General features: G+C 43.5%; 2 protein-coding genes across 4 annotated transcripts; one reads left to right on the top strand and one right to left on the bottom strand.

Annotated features, from left to right (window-relative positions):
* The first annotated feature begins 238 nt into the window (after positions 1 to 238).
* Positions 239 to 13,568, top strand: CHRNA5 (cholinergic receptor nicotinic alpha 5 subunit). 3 transcript variants are annotated; one of them, XM_054588289.1, is made up of 6 exons: positions 239 to 344; positions 7,791 to 7,939; positions 8,751 to 8,795; positions 9,908 to 10,017; positions 11,591 to 11,635; positions 13,544 to 13,568. In XM_054588289.1, exons 1-6 carry the CDS (start codon positions 239 to 241, stop codon positions 13,566 to 13,568), a joined length of 480 nt encoding a protein of 159 aa, XP_054444264.1. The 3 variants fall into 3 exon arrangements, with proteins under 3 accessions (XP_054444264.1, XP_054444256.1, XP_054444248.1); XM_054588281.1 differs by having other exon boundaries at positions 7,791 to 7,942; positions 11,591 to 11,890; XM_054588273.1 differs by having other exon boundaries at positions 7,791 to 7,942; positions 11,591 to 12,292.
* Positions 13,563 to 27,827, bottom strand: CHRNA3 (cholinergic receptor nicotinic alpha 3 subunit). The gene is made up of 6 exons (XM_054588259.1): positions 27,770 to 27,827; positions 26,244 to 26,383; positions 26,089 to 26,133; positions 24,993 to 25,102; positions 21,250 to 22,261; positions 13,563 to 13,643 (listed from the first exon to the last, which is right to left on the bottom strand). Exons 1-6 carry the CDS (start codon positions 27,825 to 27,827, stop codon positions 13,563 to 13,565), a joined length of 1,446 nt encoding a protein of 481 aa, XP_054444234.1.
* Between the last annotated feature and the right edge of the window lie 117 nt (positions 27,828 to 27,944).

Genomic DNA, 27,944 nt, shown 5'->3' with positions numbered 1-27,944 from the left:
TGGAGCTGAGGAAGCAGATCTAAAAGCAGCCGGTGGGGATGGGGCGGGGCCAGTGTGGAGGGCGGGGCCTGGGCGGGGCTGATCGCGGCAGCTCCTCGCGCGCTCAGCGCTCGGCTCCTCACGCGCCGGGAGCCGGCTCAAATGCCAGACACTGAGGTGGCAGCCCCGTGGGATCCGCTCGCAGCTCCATCCTGAGTCCGCTTTCCCGCGTGGCCGTTGTGAGGCGGCTCCCGGGGTGATGGCAGCACGGGGATCCCGGCCCGCGGTCCTGTGCCTCCTGTTCCTTGCCCCGCTGGTCGCCGAGCGCCAGGGTCCGGCCGGTGCGGGGGGCGCAGCGCCCGGAGGTGAGCCTGGGCGGCGGGGCGCGGGGCTGTGGGCGCCGGAAAACCTGGCCGGGAGGACGGCTGCGCTTTTTCCCTGGGGGCCTGGCGTGAGGGGTCGGTTGAAAAGCCCAGACGCTCACTGAAATGAAGGGAAGAGGTCGCTCTCCGTGTGTCCTGACAGGCCTCACGGGGCTGTGAGGGGACGACTCTGTCAGTCAGAGACACTCTGAAAAGGCGCCCTTCTTTCCCGAAGTGAGTGTGGAAGTCGCGGGGTGAGGGGCGGCCTCGCGCGCTGGGCTGGCCAGTCGCGCCCGAGTCCCCGTCGGCTCCCAGCGCAGGGCTGTGCCCGCGCCCTCCCTGTGCAGCGGGTCTCCCACAGGGACAGGGGAAGCTGAGGGCTTCGCCACATGTCAGCTGCCTCAGCAAGTTTCAGACGCAGTCAGTCCTCTCAGGACCGCGAAGGAAAATACGGCCGTGTGTGGGGCCCGTGAGGTGTGCACTAAACACAGAAAAGGGAAGAATCCCCTAAGCCAGGGACAAAAGTCGGCGCCTACGATGTCAGTCATTTCTCGTTGCTTTTAGAGAGAGAGGAAGGGAGGGAGAAAGAGAAAGAAATATGAGATGTGAGAGAAACACCTGTCGGTTGCCTTGTCAGACACCCCCCGGCTGGGGATCGAATCCGCAACCTGCGTGTGTGTCCGGACTGGGAATCAAACCGGCGGCCTTCCGGTCTCGGGGAGGACGCTCCAACCAACCGGGCCACAGCGGCCAGTGCATCAGTCCTGTTTTTATAAGTGAAGTTCTTAACCATTTGGGTATAAGACCTCTTTCTTGTCTTTCTTTCCTTAAGGTTTTTGAACATTGGTTTCTCATTCCAGGAAGTAATAATCTTGACGAGAATTATTTATTACAGAATGCATTGCTTAATGTAGACTGAACAGGGGTGGTGCGGAAGGCATTTTAAGCAAATGAAGAAAATCCTGCGCAGAGAGAATCATAGTTTAACAAAAAAAGAAATGTGATTTCGGAGCTATACAAATGTGGGCTCACATTATGGCTCCTAATGTGACTTCGACAAGCTTCCTTCTTTAAAACAAAAAAAGGGGGGACAATACTGCTTACCTCTGAGTTGTTTTCACGATTAAATAATATATATGAATTTCCAGGTGTCGTGCCCAACATTCTAGCAAAGGGTAGTTCCCTAGCCCTGTTGGTGAAAGTGGGACTTTTTTCACCTCTTTTAATATAAAACATCATCGCTGAGCATTAACTAGTGTAAATAGCTATCTGTTCATGTGCATGTCCAGCGTTATAATCAGAAACGATCACCTCCTCCTTTCTGCCCCCACCCTACTTAATGAATACCTCTTATAATAATCCTCACGTTATGGCACAGTTATATGTCCTTTCCCTTTGTCCAATGTGAGCTCCTTAAGAACAGCAATCTTATCCTGTTTGTCTTTGTACCTGTAAGATGTCACCTATTGTAGGAGTCCAGTCAATGTTCGTGGATGAATGAATGGATAGTAGTGTCCTCATCTGTAAAATGAGGGATCATCAAAGGCTCCCTGTTCTTAGTAAGATTCCAGGTAAAGAACAAAGTGATGTTGAATAGATGATGGAATTGCACAGGGCTCCTAAATGTTAATATGCTTTTGTGTCTGGAGTCAGGAGACCTGTCATTATGTTTTCTTGCACATATTGCTTGACCTTGCTGTTCCTTTATTTCTCCCTCTTTAAAATGAGAGGGTAATGGTAGATGGTTTTTAGGTCTTTCAACCATAATTACTTTTACATTTACATTTTCTTCATATTCAACTTAGAGTGTTAATAATAGCTCTTCCTCACGGGTTTTTGACAATGAATCTTCAGGAAAAGGAAACATCCAGTCTGCCAGCAGCCATTTGGCTCTGAAACGTGGCTCGGGAGGCAATTTTGCCTATAATAAAGAATAGATAATTAGCTGTTATATTAAGATAATACAGGTTATTTATTTATTTATTCAATTAGCAATAATTGTGCTTCAAATAAACCTCATTCGTTACAATACTGCCACTGTGCAAAGCTATAATAATATAGATCTTTTAAACTGATCTGGCTGTGATTAGGAGAGTGATTTATGGAACTTAGGTAGTTACTAGTCAGTTCTATTTCTTAGCTGTGTGTAGTTGTGTGAAATTTTAAATGTTTGAAACGATTTCTATTTATTTTTTAAATACTTTCCTTTTTATTTTTAAAGATTTTATTATTTTTAGAGAGGGGGGAAGGAAGGGAGAAAGAGAGGGAGAGAAACATTGATGTGTGAGAGATACATCAATCAGTTGCCTCTCACATGCCCTCAACTGGGGAGCTGGTCCACAACCCAGGCATGTGCCCTGACTAGGACTCTAATTGGTGACCTTTTAGTTTGCAGGCGGGCACTCAATCCATTGAGCCACACCAGCCAGGGCTAGAAGAGGTTTTTTAAATGATTCTTTTCAGTCCTGTGACTAATTTTTTTTTTAATTTGTTGATTTTGAGAGACAGACAGACAGACATCAATTTGTTGTTCTACTTGTTTCATGAATTCATTTGTTGATTTTTGTATGTGTGCTGACCAGGGATCGAACCCACAACCTTGGAGTATCAGGACAGTGCTTTACCAACTGAACTACTTGGCCAGGGCTTTATTTCTTTTCCTCTAGGTCAGGGTTTCTCAACTTCTGTGGCTGCATAGCTATTTTTTATAGGAGACTCTCCTGGGCTATGTAGGTTGTATGGCAGCATCCCTGGCCTCTGTTTACAAGATGCCAGTAGCAGCCCCCCAAAAATGTCTCTAGATATTGTCAAATGTGCCTTAGGGAACAAAATTGTTCCCCTGTTGTCCTCCTCCACCTCCCCGCCATCTCTGCCACCTTGAGAATCACTTCTCCATGCCTTGTAGACCAGGATTTCTCAAACTGTCGTTGTGCACAGGCATCCCCTGGGACTGTGGTTAGAAAGCAGGTGCTAGTTAGGCTAGACAGGGGGCCTGAGACTCTGCCTAACAAAGCGCCTAAGTAATGCGGTTGTTGCAGGTTAGAGCACCACACTTTGAGTAGCAAAGTAGTAGACAAGTTTCCCATTCATATCAATTGGGTGGATCCTCAAGAGGATCTCATGACAGCAATTATGGAAATAGAGAATTTGCAATAAAGCTCAAACAGTGTAAGACCAATATAACTAATAAAAAGCATTACTCCACTGTCCTAACAAATATCAGCTCTCCTCACATTTCCATGTTTCCTTCTAGTCCTCAGTATTCATTCACGACTCGACAGTTCTAAAGAGGAACTTTGCAAGACTCGCCAAGGTCATCTAGGTTATAGGAACTGAGGCAATTTCATGTACATTCAGGTGTTCTAGTTTATAATACTGTAAACATAAATATTCATAATACATATTTATTGCCTGTGGAGAAGCTTATGCTATCAAATTATGATACTGAACTCAGCATTTACCTAATCTGATGATGCTCACACCTTTTTCTAAAAGTGTGCAAATTGTCACCTCTCCTTGAGAAGTATTGACTGGACCTAAATTTAACACTGTCTAAGGTCATTTTCTTACTGCAAGTGTTCTGAGAGTCAGGGAAAGCTTTAAATTAGGTTTACTAAAGCATATTCACTACAGAGATACTTTATTCTATAATTCTGTGAAAAAAATCAATAGAAAAATAATGAAAATCCTGGAGTGAAAAAAAAAACCCTCTGCATTGCATCAATAATACTTAAAATAATGATTGGTAAGCATACTTATTTGTCACATTGAAAATGTTGGATGTAGTACACATTTCTGCTCAGTTACAAAATGGTTGATTATGTTCACTGCTCTATCTTGCTGTTGCTTAAAATAGCCTCCTAGGACTGCTACAAAAGGATTTTTTAAAAAGGGAAAGAAGTCACTTTTTGTTAACCTGAAAAAAGATACAAGAGGACTTAGAAGGGAGGATTAACTACTCCAGGAATGCCTTATTTATGAGTTGGAGATATGTAACATATACCACCCTTAAAAATGTTTTTAGATATTTTATTTTATTCTTATTACAGATGGTAAAGAAGGAAGGGAAGGTTATTGTCAGTAACTAGCAAGATGTAAAATGTATGTATCCTTGACTCAGCAGTTCCACTTCAAAGAATCAGTGCCATAAATTCTTGTATAGTGGAAAATAGATGTACAAGATACTAACTACTGCATTTTTCCATTGTAGCATTGTTAAAATAACCCCAAACTGAGGACTATATAAATGCCCATCAGTGGTGAAAGTGTACATAAATCATGGAAACCGATAACCCAGACCACTTTGCAACTTACTAAGAAAGACTGGAGATGGAGAGACATATACTGACATAGAATATTGAGTGAAAAAAACAAGTCCTAGAACTTAAAAAGAAAACATTTGTTCTTCTCTTGTGTGTGTATTTTAAAATGTCTCCATATTACACTTGACAGTGGTTACTTTTGGAGGAAGGGAGATGGGAGGATGAGAGAAAGAATTTCTCTTCTTCGTGTGCTTCTGTTTTGAATCTTAGCAATGATCATACATTACTTTTGTAGTTAAAATGTGAGACCAGTGGTTCTCAACCAGGGCAGGCTTGTCCCCACCCTTGCCCTTGTGACATTTGGCAATATCTGGAGATGTTTTTGGCCGTCACATCTAAAAGGGGTTGTATGTAGCAGACAGAAGCCAGGGACGCTGCCAAACATCCTAGAATGCACAGGGCAGCCCCTCCACAACAATTCTCCCGCCCAAAATGTCAGTGGTGCTGAGTTGCGAAATCCTGTGATAGACCCCAGGGCTGTAGCTGTGTTCGGATACGGCAGTTTTCCACCTTACCGTATCGGGGGTGCCATTTACCGTGTGTGCTGTTCTCTGCACAACCATAAAATTTTATAATTACAATATAATGAAAGTAAATAAATATGGAAATGTGTTTCCATGAAAGCAGGTACTAGAGTTTTCTGCTTTACCTGTGCACTGGGCATGGGGGCTGGCTCACTAAGCCGCTCCACGTGTGGCGAGTGAACGAGTGAACTGAACTGGAAGCCACATGTTCGGCGCTAACATGCCCAGGTTGTAGCAGATGCTAAAGATTTAAGAAGAATTTATGGAAGAAACTTAAAATTATAGCCAATGTTGTCTGTTAATTCATCTTTACCTGAAGATTGGCAAAAGACTTAATATTTGTATTTAGCTGTGGAACACTTTCGTTGACTTTTTTCTTCACTTCTTGATAAGAAAATACGATTTTTTGTAGATGAACACCAATAGGGGACACTGTCTTGTCTTGTCTTCCTAGAACCTGTTTTAAAAACCTTGAGCTATCTATGTAGTTACATAGTGAACTTATCTTCATAAGAATTTATTTCATTTTAGCTGTACAATAGTGAGGTAGCAAAGCAGAAGTTATCCTTTTTATTAATGTTCTAGAATGAAAAAAGTCAAACATACACAAAATGTTCAAGTATAATGAAGAGTTCCTGCCATACACTTTTAACAATTATTGACATCTTGCCAACAACTATCATTTATGCAGACTAGAAAATTGTGACATATGCAAGTGAACAGCTATTTAACGGTGCCAAGTATTCAAATTAAGGTTTCAGCTTTGCAGTCCTTCGTACTTTCTTAATCACCATACTGAAATATTTGGGAGATAAAATCAGTGTTTTCTGTTGGACTGGAGATGTAGTTGGTGTGAAAGATGACTCCTAGGTTTTTAAGTTGTAGGACTAGGCAGATGATGAGCACTCACTGAGGTGGGGAATTGGACCATTTTGGGGAAGATTATGAATTTCGTTTTGTACATGTTGAAGATATTCACAAGGCTAAAGTTACCATTAAGTAGAATGTCGGGACTAACTCATCATTTTATGTATTTATACCCTATCTACTTTCTTTTAAAAAGAAGGTTTTATTTATTTATTTTTAGAAGATGGGGAGAGAAAAAAAGAAACATCGTTGTCAGAAAGAAACATAGATCAATTGCTTCTTGCTTGCCTCCAGCCCGGACCTTTCGGCTACTCAGTCAGGGCTCCACTCTCTTTCAAACAAGATTTGAGGTGACAATTCAAGTTTGCATTTTTGCCCCTAAGGCAAAAGTCCCTTAATGCTATTAAAAAACATTTTATTTGTCATTTTTATCTTTTAAATGGCCTTAAAGAATTTTCAAATTCTTTAAGGGCCAAAGAATTTGGTATTTCAAAGGCCAAAGAATTTTTGGTATTTCAAAGGCCAAAGAATTTTTAAATGGGATTAGAAGAGGAGAAGCTATAAAATTAACAGCTTTTAAACATTGCACAGAATGACTCTCCAGTGTATAATATTCTAGTTGAATTGAAATATTTCCAATCTGTGCATTTCAGCAGAAGGAGACTTTAATGGAAGGCATGGTGCAAACTCCATGGTACTTGTAGATTAAACAGAGCATCTTAAATTACTCAGGGAAGTAGGATACACAATTGAGGAATAAGGTGCACTGTCGATGAAGAAATGGGCAGTGAGAGAAAGGCAGGGAACGGGCTCCCTGCAGCGGGAGTGACCAGGAACTGTTTAGGTAGCGCCCTATAAACAGCGTGGTCTATTATAATGAAAAGAGAAGATTTCGTGACACTGCTAATCTTGTGTTAGACCCTTTCTTTTAGGTTGGATGACGACCATCACTAGCTACTACACATCCGTATGTGTGTACTTATAAATAAGCCAGTGACTTTCTGTTTTAACTAAATGTTTTTCTTTGTAAAATCATGAGTCTTGAGTAAATGTCATGCTTGAATTTTACACGTTACATTTCCTTAACACCAAAAATTCTCATTTCCTCAGAGATGCTTATTTAAACTCAGTAGAAGTATATGTAACTGTAACCACAAATATAACCACTCTTTGTCTATGGCATCTAAAACTTTAAAAATTTTGTCTTAAAAAAAATTGTGGGTCTTAAGGTAGTTTTATAAAAATGTATAGCAAATAAAGGTATGACATATCTGAATAATGTACTCAATATATGTTTCTATATTAAAATCATATAAATTGAAGCATGTTTATATGACACTTCTATTTGATAAGTGAACTTTAATATATCTGTTTTCTAGGTTTGAAATTTTATATCAAGCAACCCCCTAACCCTGGTAATTTAAAAGGTTTTTTTACTTAGATTTTAAATAACTCTGTATTGATGTGTGTGTGTGTACATATATATGTAAACTCTGAGTGCTTCTTAAGGAGCTCTGCATGTTTCCATGTGAGTAATCTGATTTAACTAAGCAATGTATCTGAACTGGAGTGTTCCTTATTGATCACAAACAATTATATTAATATTTCATTTTGAAAGTACATTAATAATAATCTAAATAATAGTTTAGTTCACTAGTGATGATGAACTCTTTTTTAACTTGAGGTATTAGTAAGAGAGAACCTAGTACACTAACTTTTAAAAATTTGTTATACAGGATTAGCTGAACCGTTCTTTGTTGCAAAACATGAAGATAGCTTGTTTAAGGATTTATTTCAAGACTATGAAAGATGGGTTCGTCCTGTGGAACACCTGAATGACAAAATAAAAATAAAGTTTGGCCTTGCAATATCTCAGTTAGTGGATGTGGTAGGTGTGCATGTCATTGTGTATTCAATTTCACACTCCTGAAGGTAAAGTGGCTCTTTGGAACCTCAATGCATGAGGGATGGCCATGTGGTATTCCCAGGACTCCTTCCTTCTGGGTCATTTGCCCGCCCTTGGGCGGGACAGGGGATGGGCGCCTTCCAGTCCCCTAAGCTATGTATACTTCTGTCCTCTCCCCGACTGGCAGGACCCCTGGTACTCTAGAAACGTAGGGTGTGCAAACTTTATGAAGCTGCCATTCAAGCTGTGGCCTCAGTGTTTTTTTCTACACAGCAGCTTCACAGAGATTCAAATCTGTGCCTCAGCGGAGGCAAATAATGACTTTGCAGTCCTTCAGGACTGCACTGAAGCGCTGTGTGTCACGAAGATGCACACTTTCTTCACGGTAGCAGCTCTGAAATCAAGATGTGTCTTATAATCAGTGGCAGCTCACGACGCATTGTCAGCCTTGTCTTTTCTTAGTGCTAAGCACGTAAAGTAATACTGTGCTTATTTATTAGATTGTGTCTTAGATTCGAGGGAATATAGTGGCTGAGATGCTGAAAATTAAATCTAAAAATGCCCGTGGTGTACTTCAGGGCAGTGTATCCGAGATACAGGGTTTGCCAAAGGGATACTGTGCGATTAGGCTGGAAAAAAGACCCTGCTTTCCCAGAGAGCTGGACTGATGAACAGGCCGTAAGAACTCTATGGGGAGGGGCGTTTATATAAAATGAAAAAACCCCATTTTTAAAGAATTTTTGTCTCTGTAATTGGAACAATCAACCCTATTTAAATTTTTGTTTTATAGGATGAAAAAAACCAGTTAATGACAACAAATGTCTGGCTGAAACAGGTACGTGTAACATTCAAATGGCCACCCGACTGGTGACATGTGCCACTATATTTCAGGATCAGCAGCACAAAGGGATGTGAGTCAGGATCTAGCCTTGGTGGATCAGCAGGCAGCGGAGCTCTTGTATTTACTCAGTTGATGTTATTTTAGTGCCGGGCACTAGGGAAACAGCAGTGAACAAAACAGATAAAAGTCCTGTCCCCAAAGAACTTCATTCTAGTGGGGGGAAATAAACAGTACCTCTGAAGCTGGTAAGCTTGGGAGAAAACACAGTGGGGTCTGTACTTTTAAGTAGGATGGACTGGGACGGGATCACGGAGAAGGCAAGGTTTGAACAAAGGCTTGCAGGAGAGGTGAGGGAGCCCCAGGGAGGCAGGCGTCCGATAAGGTCAGGGACGCGATGGCAGACTGGTCACTCAAAGGCTTCAGCTTTTGCAAAGATGGGAATGGGCAATGGCAAATTACTTTTATGTACATAGTCCCTTTTATATAAAAGACTTCTTTTTTTTTTTTCCTGGACCACCATACATATGTCCCCAGCTGCTGTGCAGTGCTTCCCTTTGTTCTTTGTTCATAGTCTGCTTTTTCAAGCATCTAGCAGTTCCCTAACCCCTAACTCCTAAAAGGCATGTGTGCTTTTCTCAGGGTGCAAATTTTAACTTGACATGATCACACAGTTGTTATCACGTGGAAGTTGGACAAGGTGTTTAAATATGTCACACGTGTAATAAGTCCAGCAGCTCTTTGCGTGGTCGAGTCCAACAAATCATTCACAGCACTGCTGGAAAAAAGAACGTTTCCCTCTAACCTGGACCAGAGATACCCACGGCTGCCGCTCCGGGCCACGGGTAGTAGTTGGAGGGGGGTGCTGAGCAGAGCCGTGGGCCGCTCAGCCTGGGCTTCACTGTGTCTCATGGGGACCCTGCCTGGAACCGCTGCACAAAGGGACACGAAAGTGCCAGTCCCCACGAGAAACATGACGTGGACTTTCTCTCTGGCGAGTAGACATGATTTCATGTCTAAAATATCTGGGTTTGGCAAAAAGTGTACACTTTTCAGTATTTTTGATTATTTATTTTACTGAAATTGAAATAGTTCTGTTTGTTCTAAAGGAATGGAAAGATGTAAAATTAAGATGGAACCCTGATGACTATGGTGGGATAAGAGTCATACGTGTCCCTTCAGATTCTCTCTGGACTCCAGACATCGTTTTGTTTGATAAGTAAGTTATATTCAAAATATCATTTTATGTTTCAAAAGGAAACACTTGCATTTCTATTAGACACTAGTAATGTTTTCTTACTTTTGAAAATTGTTTAGCTGTAAAGTCAAATGACTTGATCTTATATTCTTTGGCTTCAGATAGATTCTGTGGATCCTCTCCTTTCTGTGTGTGTATTGTTTCTGGTGATAAAAGTGTTCTTTGATTTCTAAAATTTGTAGAACATTAGGGAAGCCTAGAAAAGTGTAAGGAGGTAGGAGAGATAACCAGTTATCAGACTCATTATCCAGCGCTTAGAGGAATCAGACATGCAGTGAACTCACTGTGCCTGGTGGTGAGCTCAGTGCCACGTGTGCTGTTTGTTCAAGTGTTTCAGGAACCTCCCGAGCTGGGTGCCATTCCATCCGATTGACAGATGAGGAAACAGAGGCCGAGGGTGGTCTTACCTTGTCCGACATCACACAGCCCAGGGGTGGCAGGGCAGGGTTCTCACTAAGGAGGTCCCAGAGCCCCGTTTACCCTCTTATTTACTGGAATGTATGTTTGGCCGACTGCTTCCCAGATTTTTTTGTATTTTTTAAAAATAGTCCAGGTCATACTTTACGTTCAAATGTACATCCTTCTAATTTTGCTTAAATAGTAGATTGTAATTATCCCATGACAAGGAGTGTTAACACAACTTTACAGGCATCCTACCTCAATGTGTTTTAGGATAGTTTTTAACTCAGGGAGAGAATAATTTTGGATGCCAGTCTCATTTTTTTTCTAGGACCACTGCAGAGCAAATCTGGGGATTTGTACTTATCCTGATGTACTTTTTGCATTATTTGCAAGAAGGCACTTAGCACAAAGACAGAGCACATGCTTTGGGAAAATATCTTTAGTCTTTTAAAAATTTACCTCCATGCTTCTCGAAATGTAAAGAGGAAACTAAGTGTAAGGTAGCGTGATGCAGCTTCTTGGAGCATCCTTTTACTCTAAGTCATTGAAAACATTTTTACATTAAACATAGATATATTGCAGGGTACTGTGCAAAAGTCACATGAATTTTAAGATACAGAACAATATTTCAAAGAAATCTTATGTTGGTGGGCAGTTTCCTGCAAATTTCTCCAGAATATCAGTTCACTCGGGACAGCTTAGGGGCACTACTGTTTGTCAGAGTCGTGGTCAGCTTGGTGCTCATACACTTTTCCATTCAACATACAAGCACCTGCTGTTTGTGATAGAGGGAAGCACACTCTGCAGGGAGTCTAGGATTTGATTTCTGGCTCTAGGCATGTCTGTCGTATAAATAGCCTGATTATATTTTGTGTGTAAAGTGAAATCTGTTCAGCCACAAAAATGGCAGGATTCTGTGGGTTGTAGATCTATCAGTCCTGGTGTCGATATGGAAGAAGGTATATAAGATGTTCTTAAAGCAGAGACCTTGTATAAGAAGGCACATCTCCAGTGTAATAATTTAGGAGTATTCCATGCTGTAATGTAGGCTTTCTTCTGTACCAGGCTTGTAAGACACGTGCTTGGGCTATTTAGTTCCAGCATTGTTATGGGGTGTGTGTGTGTGTTTCAGTGCAGACGGACGTTTTGAAGGGGCCAGCACGAAAACTGTTGTCAGGTACGATGGCACCGTTACCTGGACTCCGCCGGCCAACTACAAAAGTTCCTGCACCATAGACGTCACGTTTTTCCCGTTTGATCTCCAGAACTGTTCCATGAAGTTTGGTTCTTGGACTTACGATGGATCCCAGGTGGACATAATTTTAGAAGACCAAGATGTAGACAAGAGAGATTTTTTTGACAATGGAGAATGGGAAATTGTGAGTGCAACAGGAAGCAAAGGGAACAGAACCGACAGCTGTTGCTGGTACCCGTATATCACTTACTCGTTTGTAATTAAGCGTCTGCCTCTCTTTTATACCTTGTTCCTTATTATCCCCTGTATTGGGCTCTCGTTTTTAACTGTACTTGTCTTCTATCTTCCTTCAAATGAAGGTGAAAAGATTTCTCTCTGCACTTCAGTACTTGTCTCTTTGACTGTCTTCCTTCTGGTTATTGAAGAAATCATACCCTCATCTTCAAAAGTAATACCTCTGATTGGGGAGTATCTGGTGTTTACCATGATTTTTGTGACACTGTCAATTATGGTGACTGTCTTTGCCATCAACATTCATCATCGTTCTCCCTCAACACATGATGCTATGGCTCCATGGGTCCGCAAGATATTTCTCCATAAGCTTCCAAAACTGCTCTGCATGAGAAGCCACGTAGACAGGTACTTCACCCAGAAGCAGGAAACCGAGAGCGGTAGTGGACCAAAATGTTCCAGAAATACTTTGGAAGCTGCACTTGATTCGATTCGATATATTACAAGACATGTCATGAAGGAGAACGATGTCCGTGAGGTCTGTGACATGTGATAAAAATGCAGGTCATGACCCTCCTAGACTCAGCTTAGATTGAGGGCCAGAAATGTTGACCTATGTTCTATCAAAGATCTTTACTACAATCTGTGCCAGTTAAAACATCCATAAAATGGGGCACCTACACACATCCCACTTCTCAGCTCCCCCCAGGCACCTTGGAGGATTTTAAAGAAAACTCAGTATTGAGCTGACTGTTTGGCATTCTAGGGAATGATGGTCCTGCCTGTGCTGTGAGCCTGGTCTCTGCCTGCCCTTCCTCAGACCACTCACACCTGCCGAGCCAGCTGCCTGCTTAGGCTGCACAAACTGGGAGGAAATGAGCTCCCTGGTGGCAGATCTTGTCCTCATGACCTTAGCCTACCATGGCCCTAGGACATCCGTAACTAAACCAAGCAGGTGAGGGGTGGGGGAGATTAAATTGAAGAGGTACTATTCTGAGTCAGCTTTTAATTTGGCATGAAGTTAGCCTCAGGCTGGGTTTTCTTTAAAAATTAAAATAAGTAAACACTGCTGGGCAAGAATAAGTAACAGAAATAACTATGTATTAAGAACAAAAGAGATTTTTTTATTACAAAGTAATAAAATAGTATAAATATTCTAATTTTCATTAAAAATTATCAAAATACCTGACTGGTGTGGCTCAGTGGATTGAGCACTGAACTGCGAAGCAAAGAGTCCCCTGTTCGATTCCCAGTCAGGACACATTCCTGGGTTGTGAGCCTGGTAGGGGGTGCGCAGGAGGCAACCACACATTGATGTTTCTGTCCCTCTCTTTCTTCCTCCCTTCCCCTCTCTCTAAAAATAAATAAATAAAATCTTTTAAAAATTTTAAAAAATGATCAAAATAAGCCACTTGTAAGATATTACACACTGATGTATAAATGACACTGTGACATGTCTTTGAGAGCTCACAGAGGCCCTGTTCTAACAGTGAGGGCAGCATCTGTCCCTGAGTTCTGAACACAGGGTCACTTACAGTTTCCAGGCAGCAGTAGGCATCAGAAACTGATTTGGCCTTAATTCAATGTGTTATATCGTAAAATAATTACACAATGTTAAAGCATGTGTTTAATTTTTATATTTTATTTGTTTTGCAACAGGTTGTTGAAGATTGGAAGTTCATAGCTCAGGTCCTTGATCGGCTATTTCTGTGGACTTTTCTTCTGGTTTCGGTTGTTGGTTCTCTTGGGCTTTTTGTTCCTGTTATTTATAAATGGGCAAATATAACAGTTCCGGTTCAAATTGGAAATGCAAATAAGTGATGCTTCCCTCGCGGTTGTAGTAGGAATTTAGTTACCAGAAGGCATATATACCTTATAGCATCTATAGAATTATGAAAATGTCCATTGTGTTTCAAATTTCATGCAAGCTTTAACAGAATAATACTTGCTCATATCACTTTATCTTAATAGGTTTCCCATCTGCATGAATAAAGTAATAACTGACTGAGTAACATTTGATCTTCTAAAAATAACAGGAAAATATTATCTGACCTGTACCAGTAAAAATCTAATGTTTTTATCCAGGTTAGTAATACTTTTTAATTTGCAATAATTTATAATCTACAGTGAAGTTCATATTTGATGCACTGGAAAATTCCTGTTGTATTTGAAGATGGACTTCAAAACCTTTTCTGCATTTGGTAAAGTTACACATTTTTAAATTCCTTCTGTCCCCTATTCACTGAGTAACAGCTAGTCTGTAGTACAGTATTATCCTGCTACATTAAGTAAGCTGAGTACTTAGTGTGGTAAATATTGAATATGATGCTGATTTTCTATAACCAAAATTTTAAAAAGATGAAAAATGGAAATTGGGAACTCCTTTAAGGCTTACTTTATTCTTTAGATGCTTAAATTGAACAATTATTATACTATTTTTATAGCTCACTTTCCGTTGTGAAATCACACAACAGACAGCTCCCATGGACATGCAGTAATGTGTTCTTAACATTAATTTCAATCCCTGTCCACATTTTCCACAATTAGTAGAACCATATTTTATATAAATTGTGGTAATATCTCTTTATCCTTGATCTTAGAAGAGTCCATGACAATTAAGTGAATCCCATTCTAAAAACATGTTGATGGATACTACTAAATTGTTCTGTGAGAAAATCATCTTCCAAAATTAAAGATGGTAGTCTAATTTGGTATGAACATATCATACATTTTCCATACCTGTAATGTCTCCTTTTTATCTCTTTCATTCCAACATTTACAATACTAGAATCTGAGAGTTGCAAGGACCCTTAGACATAATGTAGTTTTAGCTTATTACTTCTTATGCAGGATAATGTCATGCGTCACAGGTAAGCAAGTTAAATTTCATCTCTAAATGTCCCTGATTCAGCTATGACCAGGAACAAAACCTGATAGAACTGTTGTACTTGATCTAGAAATTTTAGCTCTTGAGGGAACAAATGCCTTATTTGTTTATAGTATGTAACCCACTTGAGTTCAAGTGAATGCTTGAATCTGTCTTTTCTTGTAGGTAGACATTGAATGCCATTTAATAAATGAAAGCCTGGTTTGGTTCTTTTACATTTCCTGTTAGCTATCTTAGCATGTATGAAGTCTGTCCAGGAAAAGGCCAGCCATCAAGAACATTTGTGCTACATTGATGTAACCTGGTAGCCAAGGAGTGAATGGACTGGAATGTGCATATGTAAACAATGATGACTTCACTGTATTAGTCAGTGGGGTGGTAGATGCTGTTGAGTGAGCATATGTACTGTGTGGCTGTCACATTCACAATGCCCTGAGCAAATAGAGCAATGAATCTGCATCAAATTTTGCATTAAGATTGAACATTCTTCTGTGGAAACTATTCAGATGATTCAGAAGACTTTCAGGGTGATGCAAAGAGTGCAGCACAAATAAATGTGTGACACAAATGCTTCAAAGATGGTTGTGAGTGTGTGGAAAGTGATCCACATTCTAGAAGGCCTGCAACAAGCAGAACACCTGATAATGTTGGATGTGTATGGGCTGCAATAACAGAGATTGGCGACTGACAGTGTGAGGACTAGAAGCTGATCTGGGGATTCCAAAACTACTGGTTCTGAGAGTTTGACACAGAATCTTGGCATGAAATGTGTCATGGCGAAATTCATTCCACAGCTTCTGCTACCAGAGCAGAAGGAACATTGTGCTGCAGTTGCTAATGACTTAATTCAAACTGCTACCAATGAACCAGATTTCCTCAAGATGGTCACAACCAGAGGTGAATCATGGGTCTACGACTATGATCTGGAAATGAAGACTCAGTAGTCTTAATGGAATTAGCTTAGTTCTCCAAGTCCAAAGAAGGAGCAGCAAAGTTGCAGCAAGATCAAGACCATGTTAACTGTGATTTTTGATTGGGAAGGTGTGGTCCACCACGAATACACCCCTCTGGGCCCAACAATAAAGAATACTAGCTCAATGTTCTTTGTTGGTTGACAGATGCAATATGATGAAAATGGCTGCAGCTATCAGCAAGTGGTGATTGACAGCTTTATCACAACAACATCCCTGTCCTTGCATCACGTTTCATGCAGGTTTTTTTGTGAAACAAAATCACCCAGGTGACTCAGCCCCCTATAAACCCAGATATAGTGCCCTACCAGTTCTGGCTTTTCCCAAAACTAAAATCACCTTTGAAAGGCAAGAGATTTCAGATCTTTGATGAGATTCAGGAAAATACAACAGGGCAGTTGATGGCAATTCCAACAAAGGATTTTGCAGAGTGTTTTGAATAGTGAAAGAGACACTGGGAGAATTGTGTGAGGTCCCAAGGGGCCTACTTTGAAGGGGACTGAGGTGTCATTGTTCTATGTACAATGTTCCTTGTATCTTCTTCAATAGATACCTCCATTTTTCATATTAAATGGCTGGATGATACTTTCTGGACAGACCTTGTATACATCTTTAGTGCCTGTTACGTCACCATTACTGTTATTTTTAATTTTTATACATAAATTTTATAGAAATGTTCCCCTTAATTAAACATGTCACAAGGGGCTGCAATTTTGTCCATTTTATTTTTACATAGGAAAAAATGCTATAATGACTAGTGAGGTTAAAATGATCTCTGTCAACCATCATCTCTTGCTGTTGTATTCAGATTCAGAACAGTATTAATGATTTGTCTAAAGCAATGGTTTTCAACTAGGGGTGATTTCCTTCGCCCTGCCCTGCCACCCCGGGAACACTGAACAATTTTTGGAGGCATCTTTTTGTTGTCACAACTGGCAAGAGATGGAGGTATGTTGTCAGCATCTAGTGGGTAGAAGGTAGTGTGCTGCTAAAGATCCTACAGTGTACAGGAGACTCCTCCAACACAAAATTATCCATCCTAAAATGTCCTTGTTCTAAAAGTTCATTAACAATGAATGTGTGACTAGGCATAATTTCTCATAGTACAGGTTTCAATTGTGCAAATAAATAGTTGAGGTTCTTTGCAATGGAGACATTTCCTTAGACTCTAGAAAAATAGTAAAGAACAGAAAGTGCATGGTAAGAAACAGTAGTAGTGGGATACTGCTGAAATAGTATAAAACGTTAAGGAGATTATAGGCTAGATAAGAAAAACCACTGAGACGTCTGTTGTGATACTGAACCAAATGATTTTTACATTTCTGAACAGCAAGTTTTTCTATCAAGCTATATTTCAGCAACTAAAAAAAGGGAAACAGTTTTCATATTTAGCCCATTATATATGTTTTATCACTGTGGAATATTTGTATTCTCACATTTCTTTACCTTACCAAAAAGGCTGGTTAAATGTTCACTTATCCGTAATGAAGAGTTTTCTTACATAACTCTTTTTTGACAAAAATCAAGACAACTGGATAATAAGTAAACATTGAAATGCCAAAAGCAAAGACAGTGCTTCATAATACAAAGTGTGTTACTATTAAGAAAGCATTGAAAAAAACAAAACTCTTACAAGAAAACAGGACAAATGCTTTGTGACGTTGGATTTGGCAGTGATTTCTTGGATATGACACAAAAGGCACAGGTAAAAAAGAAAAAATAGACACAATGGACATCATGAAAATTAAAAAATTTTGTGCATCAGAAGACACTATCAACAGAGTAAGAAGGCAACTGACAGAATAGAAGAAAATATTTGCAAATCATATATCTAATAAGAGATTAATATTACAAAATATATACAGACATAAAATGTAATAAAAAACAACTAACCTGATTGAAAAATGGGCAAAGGACTTGAACAGACATTTCTCCAAAGAAGATATACAAATTGCCAACAGCACATGAAAAGATATTCAACACCACTAATTAGGGAAATGCAAATCACAATTACAATGAGATATCACCTCATACCCATTAGGATGGCTACTAACAAAAAAACAGGAAAAGTGTTTGCAACGATGTGACGAAATTGGAACTCTTGTGCACAGTTGGTGGGAATGTAAAATTGTACAGCCATGGTGGAAACAGTATGGTGGTTCCTCAAAAAGTTTAAAATAGCATTATTATACACCTATAAGAACTGAAAGCAGGGTCTTAGATATTTGTACACCCATGTTCACAGCAGCATTATCCACAATAGGATGGGAACAACTCAAGTTGAAGGAACAGCAACATGTGTTCTCTATAGACAATGGAATACAACTCAGCCTTAAAAAGCAAGGAAATTCTGTGTTATACTACAACATGGAAGCACCTTGAGGATATTATGCTAAGTGAAACAAGCCAGTCACAAAAAGACTAATACTATATGATTCCACTTATATGAAGTACCTATTAGAGTATTCAAACTTAGAGACAGAAAGTAGAATGGTGGTTGCCAGAGGCTGGGGCAGGGGAAATAGGGAGTTAGTGTGTAATGGGTGTATAGTTTCAGTTTTACAGAATGCAAAGAGTTATGGGGATGAGCAGTGATGATGATTGCACAGCAATGAAAATGTATTTAATATCACTGAGCATGAATGTAAAAATGCTTAAGATGGCAAATTTCATGTTAAGTGTGTTTTATCAAAATTAAAAAAAAAAAGAGTACCACCCAACGTGCCCCAGGCAGATGCAGAGATCAGTGCTTAGGTGTCATCCTTGGCCATCAAGGGCTGCAGGAACAATCCGGCCGTCCCTAAAATGCAGACCAGGATGAACACCCACAGGAAAATACGGTCGATCACCATGGCTACATACTTCCAGTCATCTTGAATCTGAAAAATGAGAACAAAAATCATGGAAGAGGAAAAAACAAAGCATGAAGGAGAAGACAGTGTGAATATGTTTTCACTCCTGAACATTTAATAAATACAGTGCAGCTATTCCTGCCGAATTGCAAGGTATTTTTTTCCCATTGATGTAGTCTTAGGAAGTGTACTATTCTGAAATTTTTCTTTAGGCACTAGAGAAATAGTATAAAACATTTGTCATGTTGCTTTATTTTTTAAATTTAACTTAATTTTATTTTTTTCCATTACCAATTAGTTCCCTTATACTCTCCTCCTCACCTTGTGTTACTTTAAATCAGAAATTTCTTAATGTGCATGTAACCTGTATTTTCTAAGTTGAATTACAATTTATACTTAGTAAAGTCAGTTAGTTGCCTTCCACCTCTGTGGGGTGTTCTGGGTCTTTGTTAGAACAGCAAATACAATCCAACATCACTTACTTGATTCAAAGTGCTAGTTCTTACCCAGTTTTAGATGACATTTCCTTTCAACATCCAAAAATGACTTTAGGCAAGTCCATCATTATTCTTCCTCTCCCTCTGCCCCCTGCCCCTGGCAATACCCAAATAACCAAATATCATCTTCAGTTACAAGTCCAAAGTATGGGATTCTGCATGGTTATAGAACAGGCTGGAAATCAGAAATAATTGCTGATAATAATGTAAAAGATGGAAGAAGGAGCAGGACTCATTGTGTACAATAAGGCTTCAATTGAAGCTGGAAATAAGAACGGGGATTGTACGTTCATTATGCTCCTAGACAACTCAGAAAGCAACGAAACCATAATTGAATTGAGAAGAGAGAACCCATGAATCAACTGATTTGGAAGAAATAATCACATAACAAAGAGGCACTATGGATGTAGTAATTTAATTAAGTGACCAAAATGGGCCTGGGAGACAGGATGGATTTTACCATGATGAGCTGGAAGAAGTGTGTCCCCTTGATGGCACTAAGGAGTCACAAGTAAAATTGGAATTATTCTATATTTGCCACAAGGTACTTTATTTGAATTTCTAAGATTTTGGTTTGTTAGTGCTTCCAAGACACAGTAGGCTCTGTGATTCCCTCCCAGTCTCTGCTGGGTAAACATCCTCACGCCTGGGAGGTGGGGTGGGAAGCAGAGGATTGGAAGCAGACTTTGATTACAATTCCAGCTCTGCTACTTTCTAGTCATGAGAATCTGGGTAAGTTATCTGACCTTTCTTAGCCTCAGTTCCCTCATCTATAAAATGGGAATAAGAACCATACCTACCACATAAGGATGTTATGAGGATTAAATGAACTGATGTGCCTGACACAGGGTTCTTAAGGAATAATATCTGTTTATGTTAATGCTGGTTTAACGATGCCCATTATCCAAGTGTAAATCTCCCTCTGACGGCAATTCACATGGTTTAGCCTGGTACAGAGAGATGAGACTTGGGTCTTACATATGAAGAGAATACAAATAGTACTGTAAAAAGAGCAGGGTAAAAATTAGTGTTGCATTTAACTCTCAAAGTCTTTAAGGTAAAATGATAGTGGCCATTCTCTGGAAACCTTGGAACTAACGATGAATAACAGGTACATGAGTTTAGGCAAAACGGTGAACTAGCACAAGCTTCTGGCTCCCTCTCCCAGCTTGGCTCTGGAGTTGTACAGGACTGTCAGGACCTTGGAAGGTGCAGCCCGGCGAGTGTGAGCCGGGTCTGGGGAGGGGAGGACTGGGAAGATCCTGGAGCTGTGCTTTCTTCTCCCTGCCCTCTCCCAGCCCGGGATGGTGGCTGGCGGGGGGAGTGTCAATTGGTTCAAACACTTTGGAAACCTTTTGGTATCCACTAAAGGTAAAAACATAGCTCTCCAATGATCCAGCAGTTCCACTCCTAGGTATTTATTCAAGAGAAATGGCTGCATATGTTCACCAAAAGGCATGTACAAAAATATTTGTAGCAGCTTTATTTAAATGAGCCCCAAACTAGAAATAACCAAATGTCCCAGAACTGTAGGGTAACAGAAGGCAGTACAGTTGTATTATGGAACAGTACAAACCAATTAAAAAAAAGCAATGAAAGGATAAGCATTAAAGAATTCTTTTGAATGGAGTCAGATATGAGAGAGTTTTTACTATGTGATTCCATTTATTTGAAGTTCAAGGATCGGTGGTTAAGAGGAAGACACTGGCTGGGAAGGGGCATGGAAATGTCCCATATCTTCACATGGATCATGGTTTCGTGGTTTGTATATATAATGCAAACATTCACTGAGCTGTGCACTTAAAAGTGGGGCACTTTATGTAAATTATATATAAATGGGAAAAACACACACAATCAGAAAGTAAAATTAAAAGTCTAAGCTGAGCTGATCAATACTAATGGGAGATCATTCTGACCCATCTCCTGATCGACTCTCCTGGCCCAGAGTGGTGGCAGTCCACAGGCTAATTCAGGGCACCATACACTCATGAGCTCTGTCACCCCATCTTACAGATGAGAAGACAGGCTCGGCGGCGGGGATGGGGAGGCAACATGAAGCTGGTCTGGACACAGGCCGCTGACTCCAGAGTCTAATTTCCTAACCCAGCCCTACGCCTTTGTCTGGTTGAGAGAACGAACGACCAATGTAATATCTTACCTCCTTGGCTTCATTTTGTGCTTTCATATTTTCAGCAATGTACTTGACACTTTGGATGGCTTCTTTGATTTCTGGTGACAGAGCAGAAAGCGAGAGCACGGCGTCAACAGATTCGGTGCTGGAGCTTCTTGTGAGGTTGGCGGTGAAGTTTGAGATTTTCAGCCTGCGATGGTGGCAGTACCCGCACAGCCCGTCCTGGCAGGGGTGGCCTTCCTTGCAGCCCTTGGACTCCCCGCGGCTGAAGCAGTTCAGGCTGGAGTGCTCGGCACTGTAGACGGGCCTGGGGCTCGGAGTGCTGCCCTCATTGCCTGCCGGCCTGGTCATGAACATGACCCTGGGAAGCAAGTTCAAGAATATGGTCTTTACCCACGTGGGCATCGTGTGTGTAGTGGGGGTTCTGTAGTGCACGTTGAGTACGAAGACGGTGATGACAATGGACAAGGTGACAAATATCATGGTGAACAGAAGGTACTCGCCAATGAGGGGGATGACCAGCGAGGTGGAGGGGATGGTCTCGGTGATCACCAGGAGGAAGACAGTCAGGGAGAGAAGGACGGAGATGCAGAGAGTCACCTTCTCGCCGCAGTCAGAGGGCAGGTAGAAGACGAGCACAGTGAGGAAGGAGATGAGCAGGCAGGGGATGATGAGGTTGATGGTGTAGAAGAGCGGCAGGCGCCGGATGTACAGCGAGTACGTGATGTCTGGGTAGATCTCCTCACAGCAGTTGTACTTGATGTCGTGCTTGTAGCCTGGGGCTCGGATGATGGCCCACTCGCCGCTCTCCCAGTAGTCCTTCAGGTTCATGGAGGAGCCGATGAGAACCAGGTCGATTTTCGCCTTGTCGTAGGACCAGGACCCAAACTTCATGGTGCAGTTCTGATAATCAAATGGGAAGTAGGTCACGTCGATTTTGCACGAGCTCTTAAAGATGGCCGGAGGGATCCAAGTCACTTCCCCCGTGTACTTGAGCAGAGCTTTGGTCTTGTCATCCACCTGGAAATCCCCAACCGCACTGCAAAGACAATGAGGAGGCACATGGTCATCGCAGCGTGGTCTCCAGTCCAGCCCTCATGCGCCAGCAGGTAAACTCTAAGAACACCTTGTACACTGTGGAATGTGAGAGCTGCAAGTGCGGTGAAAGGTTGCCTGTTTAACTACCCCCACATACCAATGGGGACACTGAGGCCCAGGACCCCCCCAACACACACAATCTGACACACTCGTCACCTATGCATGTCGCTGGTTCATCCCGCCACATACAACATCCGACCTGACATTTTTTACTGAGACACCCCAAATGCCAGAAAATTTTCCCTTTAAGTAAAGAAACAGGATGAAAGTTGTCATCCCGGAGGCAGGCGACCTTTGGGAATACTTGCCACCCTCTGTTCCTGTGTTTTCGACCTCATTAGTGCCTCCTCATTCAGTCTCCATCGGGTGCCTGACGTGTGTACACAGTGTGTGTGTGAAACCACTGTGGGAGCCCCACTAAACTGAAAACCCTGTTAGATGGGTTTATTACCAGAGCACATCTCTACCATTCACCACGCTCCCATTTCTCCCAGCACTGTTCTAAAATAACCATGTAGTCTGATTCCGTGTTTCAAACCCAGCACAACAGGTTCCTTCCCACCTTCTGTTTCCCTACCTTTCACCACTGTCTACCCATGTTTCTTACTCCTTCTAGAATAAAAGAAGGGTTAGCCCTGGCTGGTGTGGCTCAGTGGATTGAGCAGCGGCCTGAGAACCAAGGGGTCGCCAGTTCGATTCCCAGTTGGGGCACATGCCTGGGTTGTGGGGCAGGTCTCTGGTGGGGCACACGCAATAGACAACCACATATCACTGTTTCTCTCTCTCTTTCTCCCTCCCTTCCCCTCTCTCTAAAAATAAATAAGTAAATAAAATCTTTTTTTAAAAAAAGCTTCTTAAGTACATGGTAGAGTAAAACAAAGGAAAAGTGTCTCTTGCTTATATAAGAAGAAAGAACAACCCACTTATAAGTAAGCTAACATACATCCCAGTTTGTCTAGGAGAGTTTTTGTTTACAACTGGGGTCCTGGGACACTTGCTAATGGCGTCCCCTTTCTCTCCCAAAAGTTACCTGATTTTACAAGAACAAGCAAATTAGAGTGGCACCAGATTTGACAGTGATATCTTGTACCAGGACACAAGTCAGCATTTTTCAGATTTTCATGGAAGGAAAAAACAAGCCAAGGATTTTCTATCCTGGTAAGTCACCTAAATGTATCTAGATAATACCTAAAGTATTATCTAAAAAGGCTGCAATGAGTTATGAACTTGTGGGAACTTGGGGTAAACCGCGAGCACTTTCAGAGGAGTCTATTGGAGAATGAACTTCAGAAAGCCAAAGCTCATACGAGAAACTTTGGCATAAGAAACTAAAAGGTGTTTCTAGAGTTGAAATGAAGAGAAACCCTCAGCAGAGGACCCATCCTGAAAACTGAAATTCTGACTATGTGAGAGGAGTTGGATGATTTTCTCTCAATATTATTTTCAGTTTCTGACTCTAAGGAAATTCTTTATGGTATCTGCTTCTCCCAAATCCAATTTGAAGCACTTCAGTGTGTCTCAGCATTGTTACAAGCATACATCCTAAAGTTCACTGTTCACCCAAAATTTCCAGAAAGAAAACAGTTGTAACACTTAAATCATGAGATTAAAAATGTTGCCCATTTTGTTAATTTAGTTTAGCAAAACTTTTTGGCACCCTGCCCAGCTCCCTCTGAGTCTTTGGACAGGGCAGCTCACGCTCTGCAAATCAGCCACATTTGTCTTCTGTCCCAGCTCTCTATAGGCCACTGTACAAATACAAAGTGCATTAAAGATGCATATTTATGAGTGCTGTTTCTTCTTGGAAAACAGTAAATATGACACAGACCATCCCTGGAGTGGTTAAAGATCCCCCTTTGTTTAGCCAGTGACCAGAAAGTGGGATCCAGCCAAAAACATAGCTACTGCATTCCTAATACTAATTGTAAAATTAGTTAATTGTACTAATACAGCATAACAACCTGATCACAGAATGCTTTTCCTCATTAAAATTAAATTAGACTAAATTTATATGAAGTGTTGTGCTGAAAAATGCTTAATGGTTAAAACTTTATAACTAGAGATAAAGCACTGGTGAAAAAATGTTTTTCAATACCCAAGAGCAAACTAGCACATGCTATAAAATATCAGTGAAAATTTATGTTGCTTAATAACAGAGCTTAAGTGTGGGAAGTGTCAGCTTTGTAAAAAAGAGGTGCTGTGATGTGCAGGTTCAGATGGTCGAGAGGAACCTCGGGGCTGCCTGCAGCGGGTGGGGAGGTGCGTGGAGGGGGTCAGACGGGGCAGGGCGGACTCACCAGGTGCACAGAGGAATGCTGCCTCCCTGAGGTCTCACCTCACTGGGCCCACTGGGGCCTGACTTACAGGGAAGGTCAGTCCTAGGAAGGGCCACGGGGCAGGGTCCCCCCGCCCCACCCCGCCCCACCTTGTGTTTCCCTTCCTCGCCACCCTTGCCGTCCCTCAAGTCTGCATTTGCACACGTGGACGTAGTAACTCGGGCCTGTCTTCCCTGCGGCCAGGGGGGCGTCTGTTCTGTGCACCGCTGCATGTCCCACAGCTGGCATGCAGTTGGAGCTCAGTGAATGCCTGTGGCATGAACCAGCGAATGAAGCCCTGTGGGGAAAGGTCCGAGGGAGGCCGGGCTGCCCTCAGCGGTGAAGCACCGCCCTTACTTGTTGTAGAGCACGATGTCGGGCTTCCAGATCTTCTGTGCGGGGACCCGCAGGAACTCTGCCCCGTCGTAGTCAGCGGGGTTCCACTTCAGCTTGTAGTCATTCCAGATCTGAGGGGAGGAGGCAGCAAAAAGACCGCTGTGGTTTTGCTCTCCTGGCACCACCCGTCTTGGTGAATTCCCACCCCCGCCATGTGTCATGGAGCCAGCTCTGTGCTGCAGACCGCACGGGCCTGGCCTCCTGCGTGGGTGCAAGTCGGGGAGGTGGCCTGGCTCTCCAGGGGCTTTCTCAGACATGTTCCCTACCAAGACCCCAAACATGGTGCTAATCCCAGAACACTTCCACCTCCAGGTTAACCAGGGTTGACCTCTGAAAGGTTTTGGGAAAGGAGCCACGATCCCACTGGGATCCTGAAAGGGTTTGGGTGCAGAGGCTGAGAGACCTGAGTCCTGAGTCCCTGAGGGGAGTGGTGAGGCTACAGCCCGAGAGGTCGCGTGCCGTGGGGCACCAAGCAGGCACTGTGCCAGCCCGGCTCTCCAGCCTCCGGCAGGAAGGCTCGTGAGCTAAGCGGTCAGTTGGCTGGGCTGGTGGGAGGGTCACTTTCAGGCCCGTGATTCATTTGCCCAGGTCTTGGGGAGCCTCTCTGGGGAGGACACGTGGAAGACAGTTTCTTTGGCCTTAATCTGAACAGGAAAACCCAGATCCCCTGCCTGCACCCCGCCAACGACAACTACAGCATCTGATCCTGATTTAAAGGTGAGTCTTTGGCAAGAGAAAGGGAAGGAAGTGGTCTCACACCCCACCCTAGAGTTGGGGGCCAGGGCTCCAGGCCCAGGTCTGTCCCATTTTATTGTGTGACCGTGGAGAAGGCTTCTCCCTTCAAGCTGCGGTCTGTCACCTGTGACTGGAGGGACTGGGCCCTGGGGGACCCTTGGGATCCAAGCCCAAGAAGAGACAGCCCTGCCAGTGAGTGGACCCCAGTCTGGGTCGACAGGAATGAAGGCCCCAGCTTGGGCTTTGGGTCCTTCTTGGTTCTCGGCAGCAAATGGAGCAGCCACCACCAGGGGGCAGCAGTGTTCAGGCTCTGGTCACTTACTTGCCTGAGCCACAGGTTGGTCTCCATGATCTGGTTCACTTCATCCTACAAAGAAAGGTCAAAGTAGATGCGTGAAGTACAAAAACTAGGGTCTGGGAAAACCTCTTCCAGAAGCCCCATACCCCACGGCCACTACTTACGGCCCCAGTACTTACCACCTTCACCAGCTGAGACATGGACACTTCAAACTGGACGATGACGGGGTCAGACACGTTCGCCACAGGCCGAATGATCTCATTGTAATCTTCAAACAGCCGCTCAAACAGCCGGTGCTCGGCCTCGGAGCTGCCGGCCACTGGGGAAAGCAACCCAGTTAGACCTTCTCCCGCTCCCCAGGGACACCCGCCCGCTGCAGCCTCCCCTCGGCCCAGGAGCCCTGTGGAGCTCTAGACTTTCCGACTGGTTTTGCTCCTTCCAGTTAAGGTGGGGAAACTGAGCCCCAGGAAGGACAGGGATCCCATCAGGTCACGCACATGCAGTGAGAAGCACAGCAGGTACGCGCCTGGCTCTGAATTTGGACAGATCTCGTGCAAATCCTGTGTGAGCTTAGACAAGTGGCTTCGCCTCTCTGAACCTCAGTTTCCTTATGAGTAAAAACAAAGACTATGAGCATGCCCACATCCCAGGGCTGTCGTGGCCGAGGGGCTCGGCTCAGCGCTAGCACACGGTCAGAGCTCAGGAGCTGTCCTATCGTCAGCGCTACCGTGGGCAGGCGTGTGGTCTACAAAGGTACGGCCATTCTCTGCTTCCGTGGTGGAGATAGTCAGTCCACTCCAGGGGCAGGGCCACCCCTGGGACAAGTGTTTTGCCTTCCAGCCTCCCAGGAACAGACTACAGCCAGGTCTGGGGCTCTCCTTCATCCCACCCAGGACCCTGTCTGGGTGTGGCTACCAACCCCCTTGGAGGCTGGGTGCCTACGTGGCTCCACTGATTGCAGGGTGTGACCCAGGCGTCCTGCTGAGGCCGTCTTCACATCCTCATCAGACGCCCTAACATCTCTGAACCCCTCGGCGACCCCTCTACACCCCAGGCCTCTTGAGTCAGCGGCCCACTGCTCCCTGCTTGCAGTCCGGGGTGGGGATGGGGGGATCCCTGGTGAAGCCCCAGCTTCTCCAGGTCTTGAAATGGGATCGTGCCTGCTCCCTTCCCACGCCCCCCAGTACAGAAGGATCTACAGGCAGGAGCTCTGGGGATTGCAAGGCTCTCTCAGGAGTGGGGGCCTCGGCACCAAAGTGACAGGTCAAAGAGCACAGCCACATCGCACTCTCCCAACAGGTCCCCTGTAACCCTGCCAGACCTTCATCCCCGGGTGATGAACCAGCCCACCCAGGCTTCTGACGGCGGGTAAGGGCCTCTTAGGGGAAGTGGGTGCACACGCTGGGCCCCGGGGTGCGAAACGACTGCCCTCTCCTCCCAGGGGGCCTTCAAGCCTTCCGCTCTCTGGCATCAGTTTCCCCACTTGGGAGGCAGACAGTGGAGCCGACGCCCCTGGCGTACGGACCCTGCTCCAAGCAGAGGCCTCAGGAAGCCCTGCGCCGAGGGGCAACGGGCGCCCCACCCAGCTCGCCGGGCCGGAGGGAGGGCTCGCGGGTGCGATCCCCGGCTCCGGCGCAGCGCTCCCGCCGCTCGGACCCCGCGTCCCCTCTCGGGGCACCGTCTCGGTCTCAGCTCGCGCGCGTACCTGGTAGTAGCAGCAGTAGCCCCAGAAGTAGGCGCGCCCGATGCGAGTGTGCGCCCATGGCCGTTCCGCCGGCTTCTCGGAGACCCGGAGCGATCGGGAGCAGACGTGGGGAGACAGAGGCAGACTCGGCCCGTGGGCTCCCGCGCAGCGGCCACTCGAGCCAAACAGAGCGAGT

This window comes from Pteronotus mesoamericanus, unplaced genomic scaffold (assembly GCF_021234165.1).
Source record: "Pteronotus mesoamericanus isolate MK-2021 breed Mesoamerican mustached bat unplaced genomic scaffold, CSHL_Meso_final contig_1242, whole genome shotgun sequence".
Lineage (NCBI taxonomy): Eukaryota > Metazoa > Chordata > Mammalia > Chiroptera > Mormoopidae > Pteronotus > Pteronotus mesoamericanus.
Note: the sequence above shows the minus strand (reverse complement) of the source record. Positions and strands in the feature narration are given on the sequence as shown.

What these genes read in the sequence shown, in the direction of transcription:
- CHRNA5 (XM_054588273.1), top strand. Translation starts at nt 239, where the DNA reads ATGGCAGCACGGGGATCCCGGCCCGCGGTCCTGTGCCTCCTGTTCCTT. An exon ending in GACATCGTTTTGTTTGATAA is followed by an intron (nt 10,018 to 11,590) that starts GTAAGTTATATT and finishes TGTGTGTTTCAG; the next exon opens with TGCAGACGGACGTTTTGAAG. An exon ending in ATGAGAAGCCACGTAGACAG is followed by an intron (nt 12,293 to 13,543) that starts GTACTTCACCCA and finishes GTTTTGCAACAG; the next exon opens with GTTGTTGAAGATTGGAAGTT.
- CHRNA3 (XM_054588259.1), bottom strand. Translation starts at nt 27,827, where the DNA reads ATGGGCGCACACTCGCATCGGGCGCGCCTACTTCTGGGGCTACTGCTG. An exon ending in CCAACCTGTGGCTCAGGCAA is followed by an intron (nt 25,103 to 26,088) that starts GTAAGTGACCAG and finishes TCCTCCCCTCAG; the next exon opens with ATCTGGAATGACTACAAGCT. An exon ending in CACAAAATGAAGCCAAGGAG is followed by an intron (nt 13,644 to 21,249) that starts GTAAGATATTAC and finishes TATAAATAACAG; the next exon opens with GAACAAAAAGCCCAAGAGAA.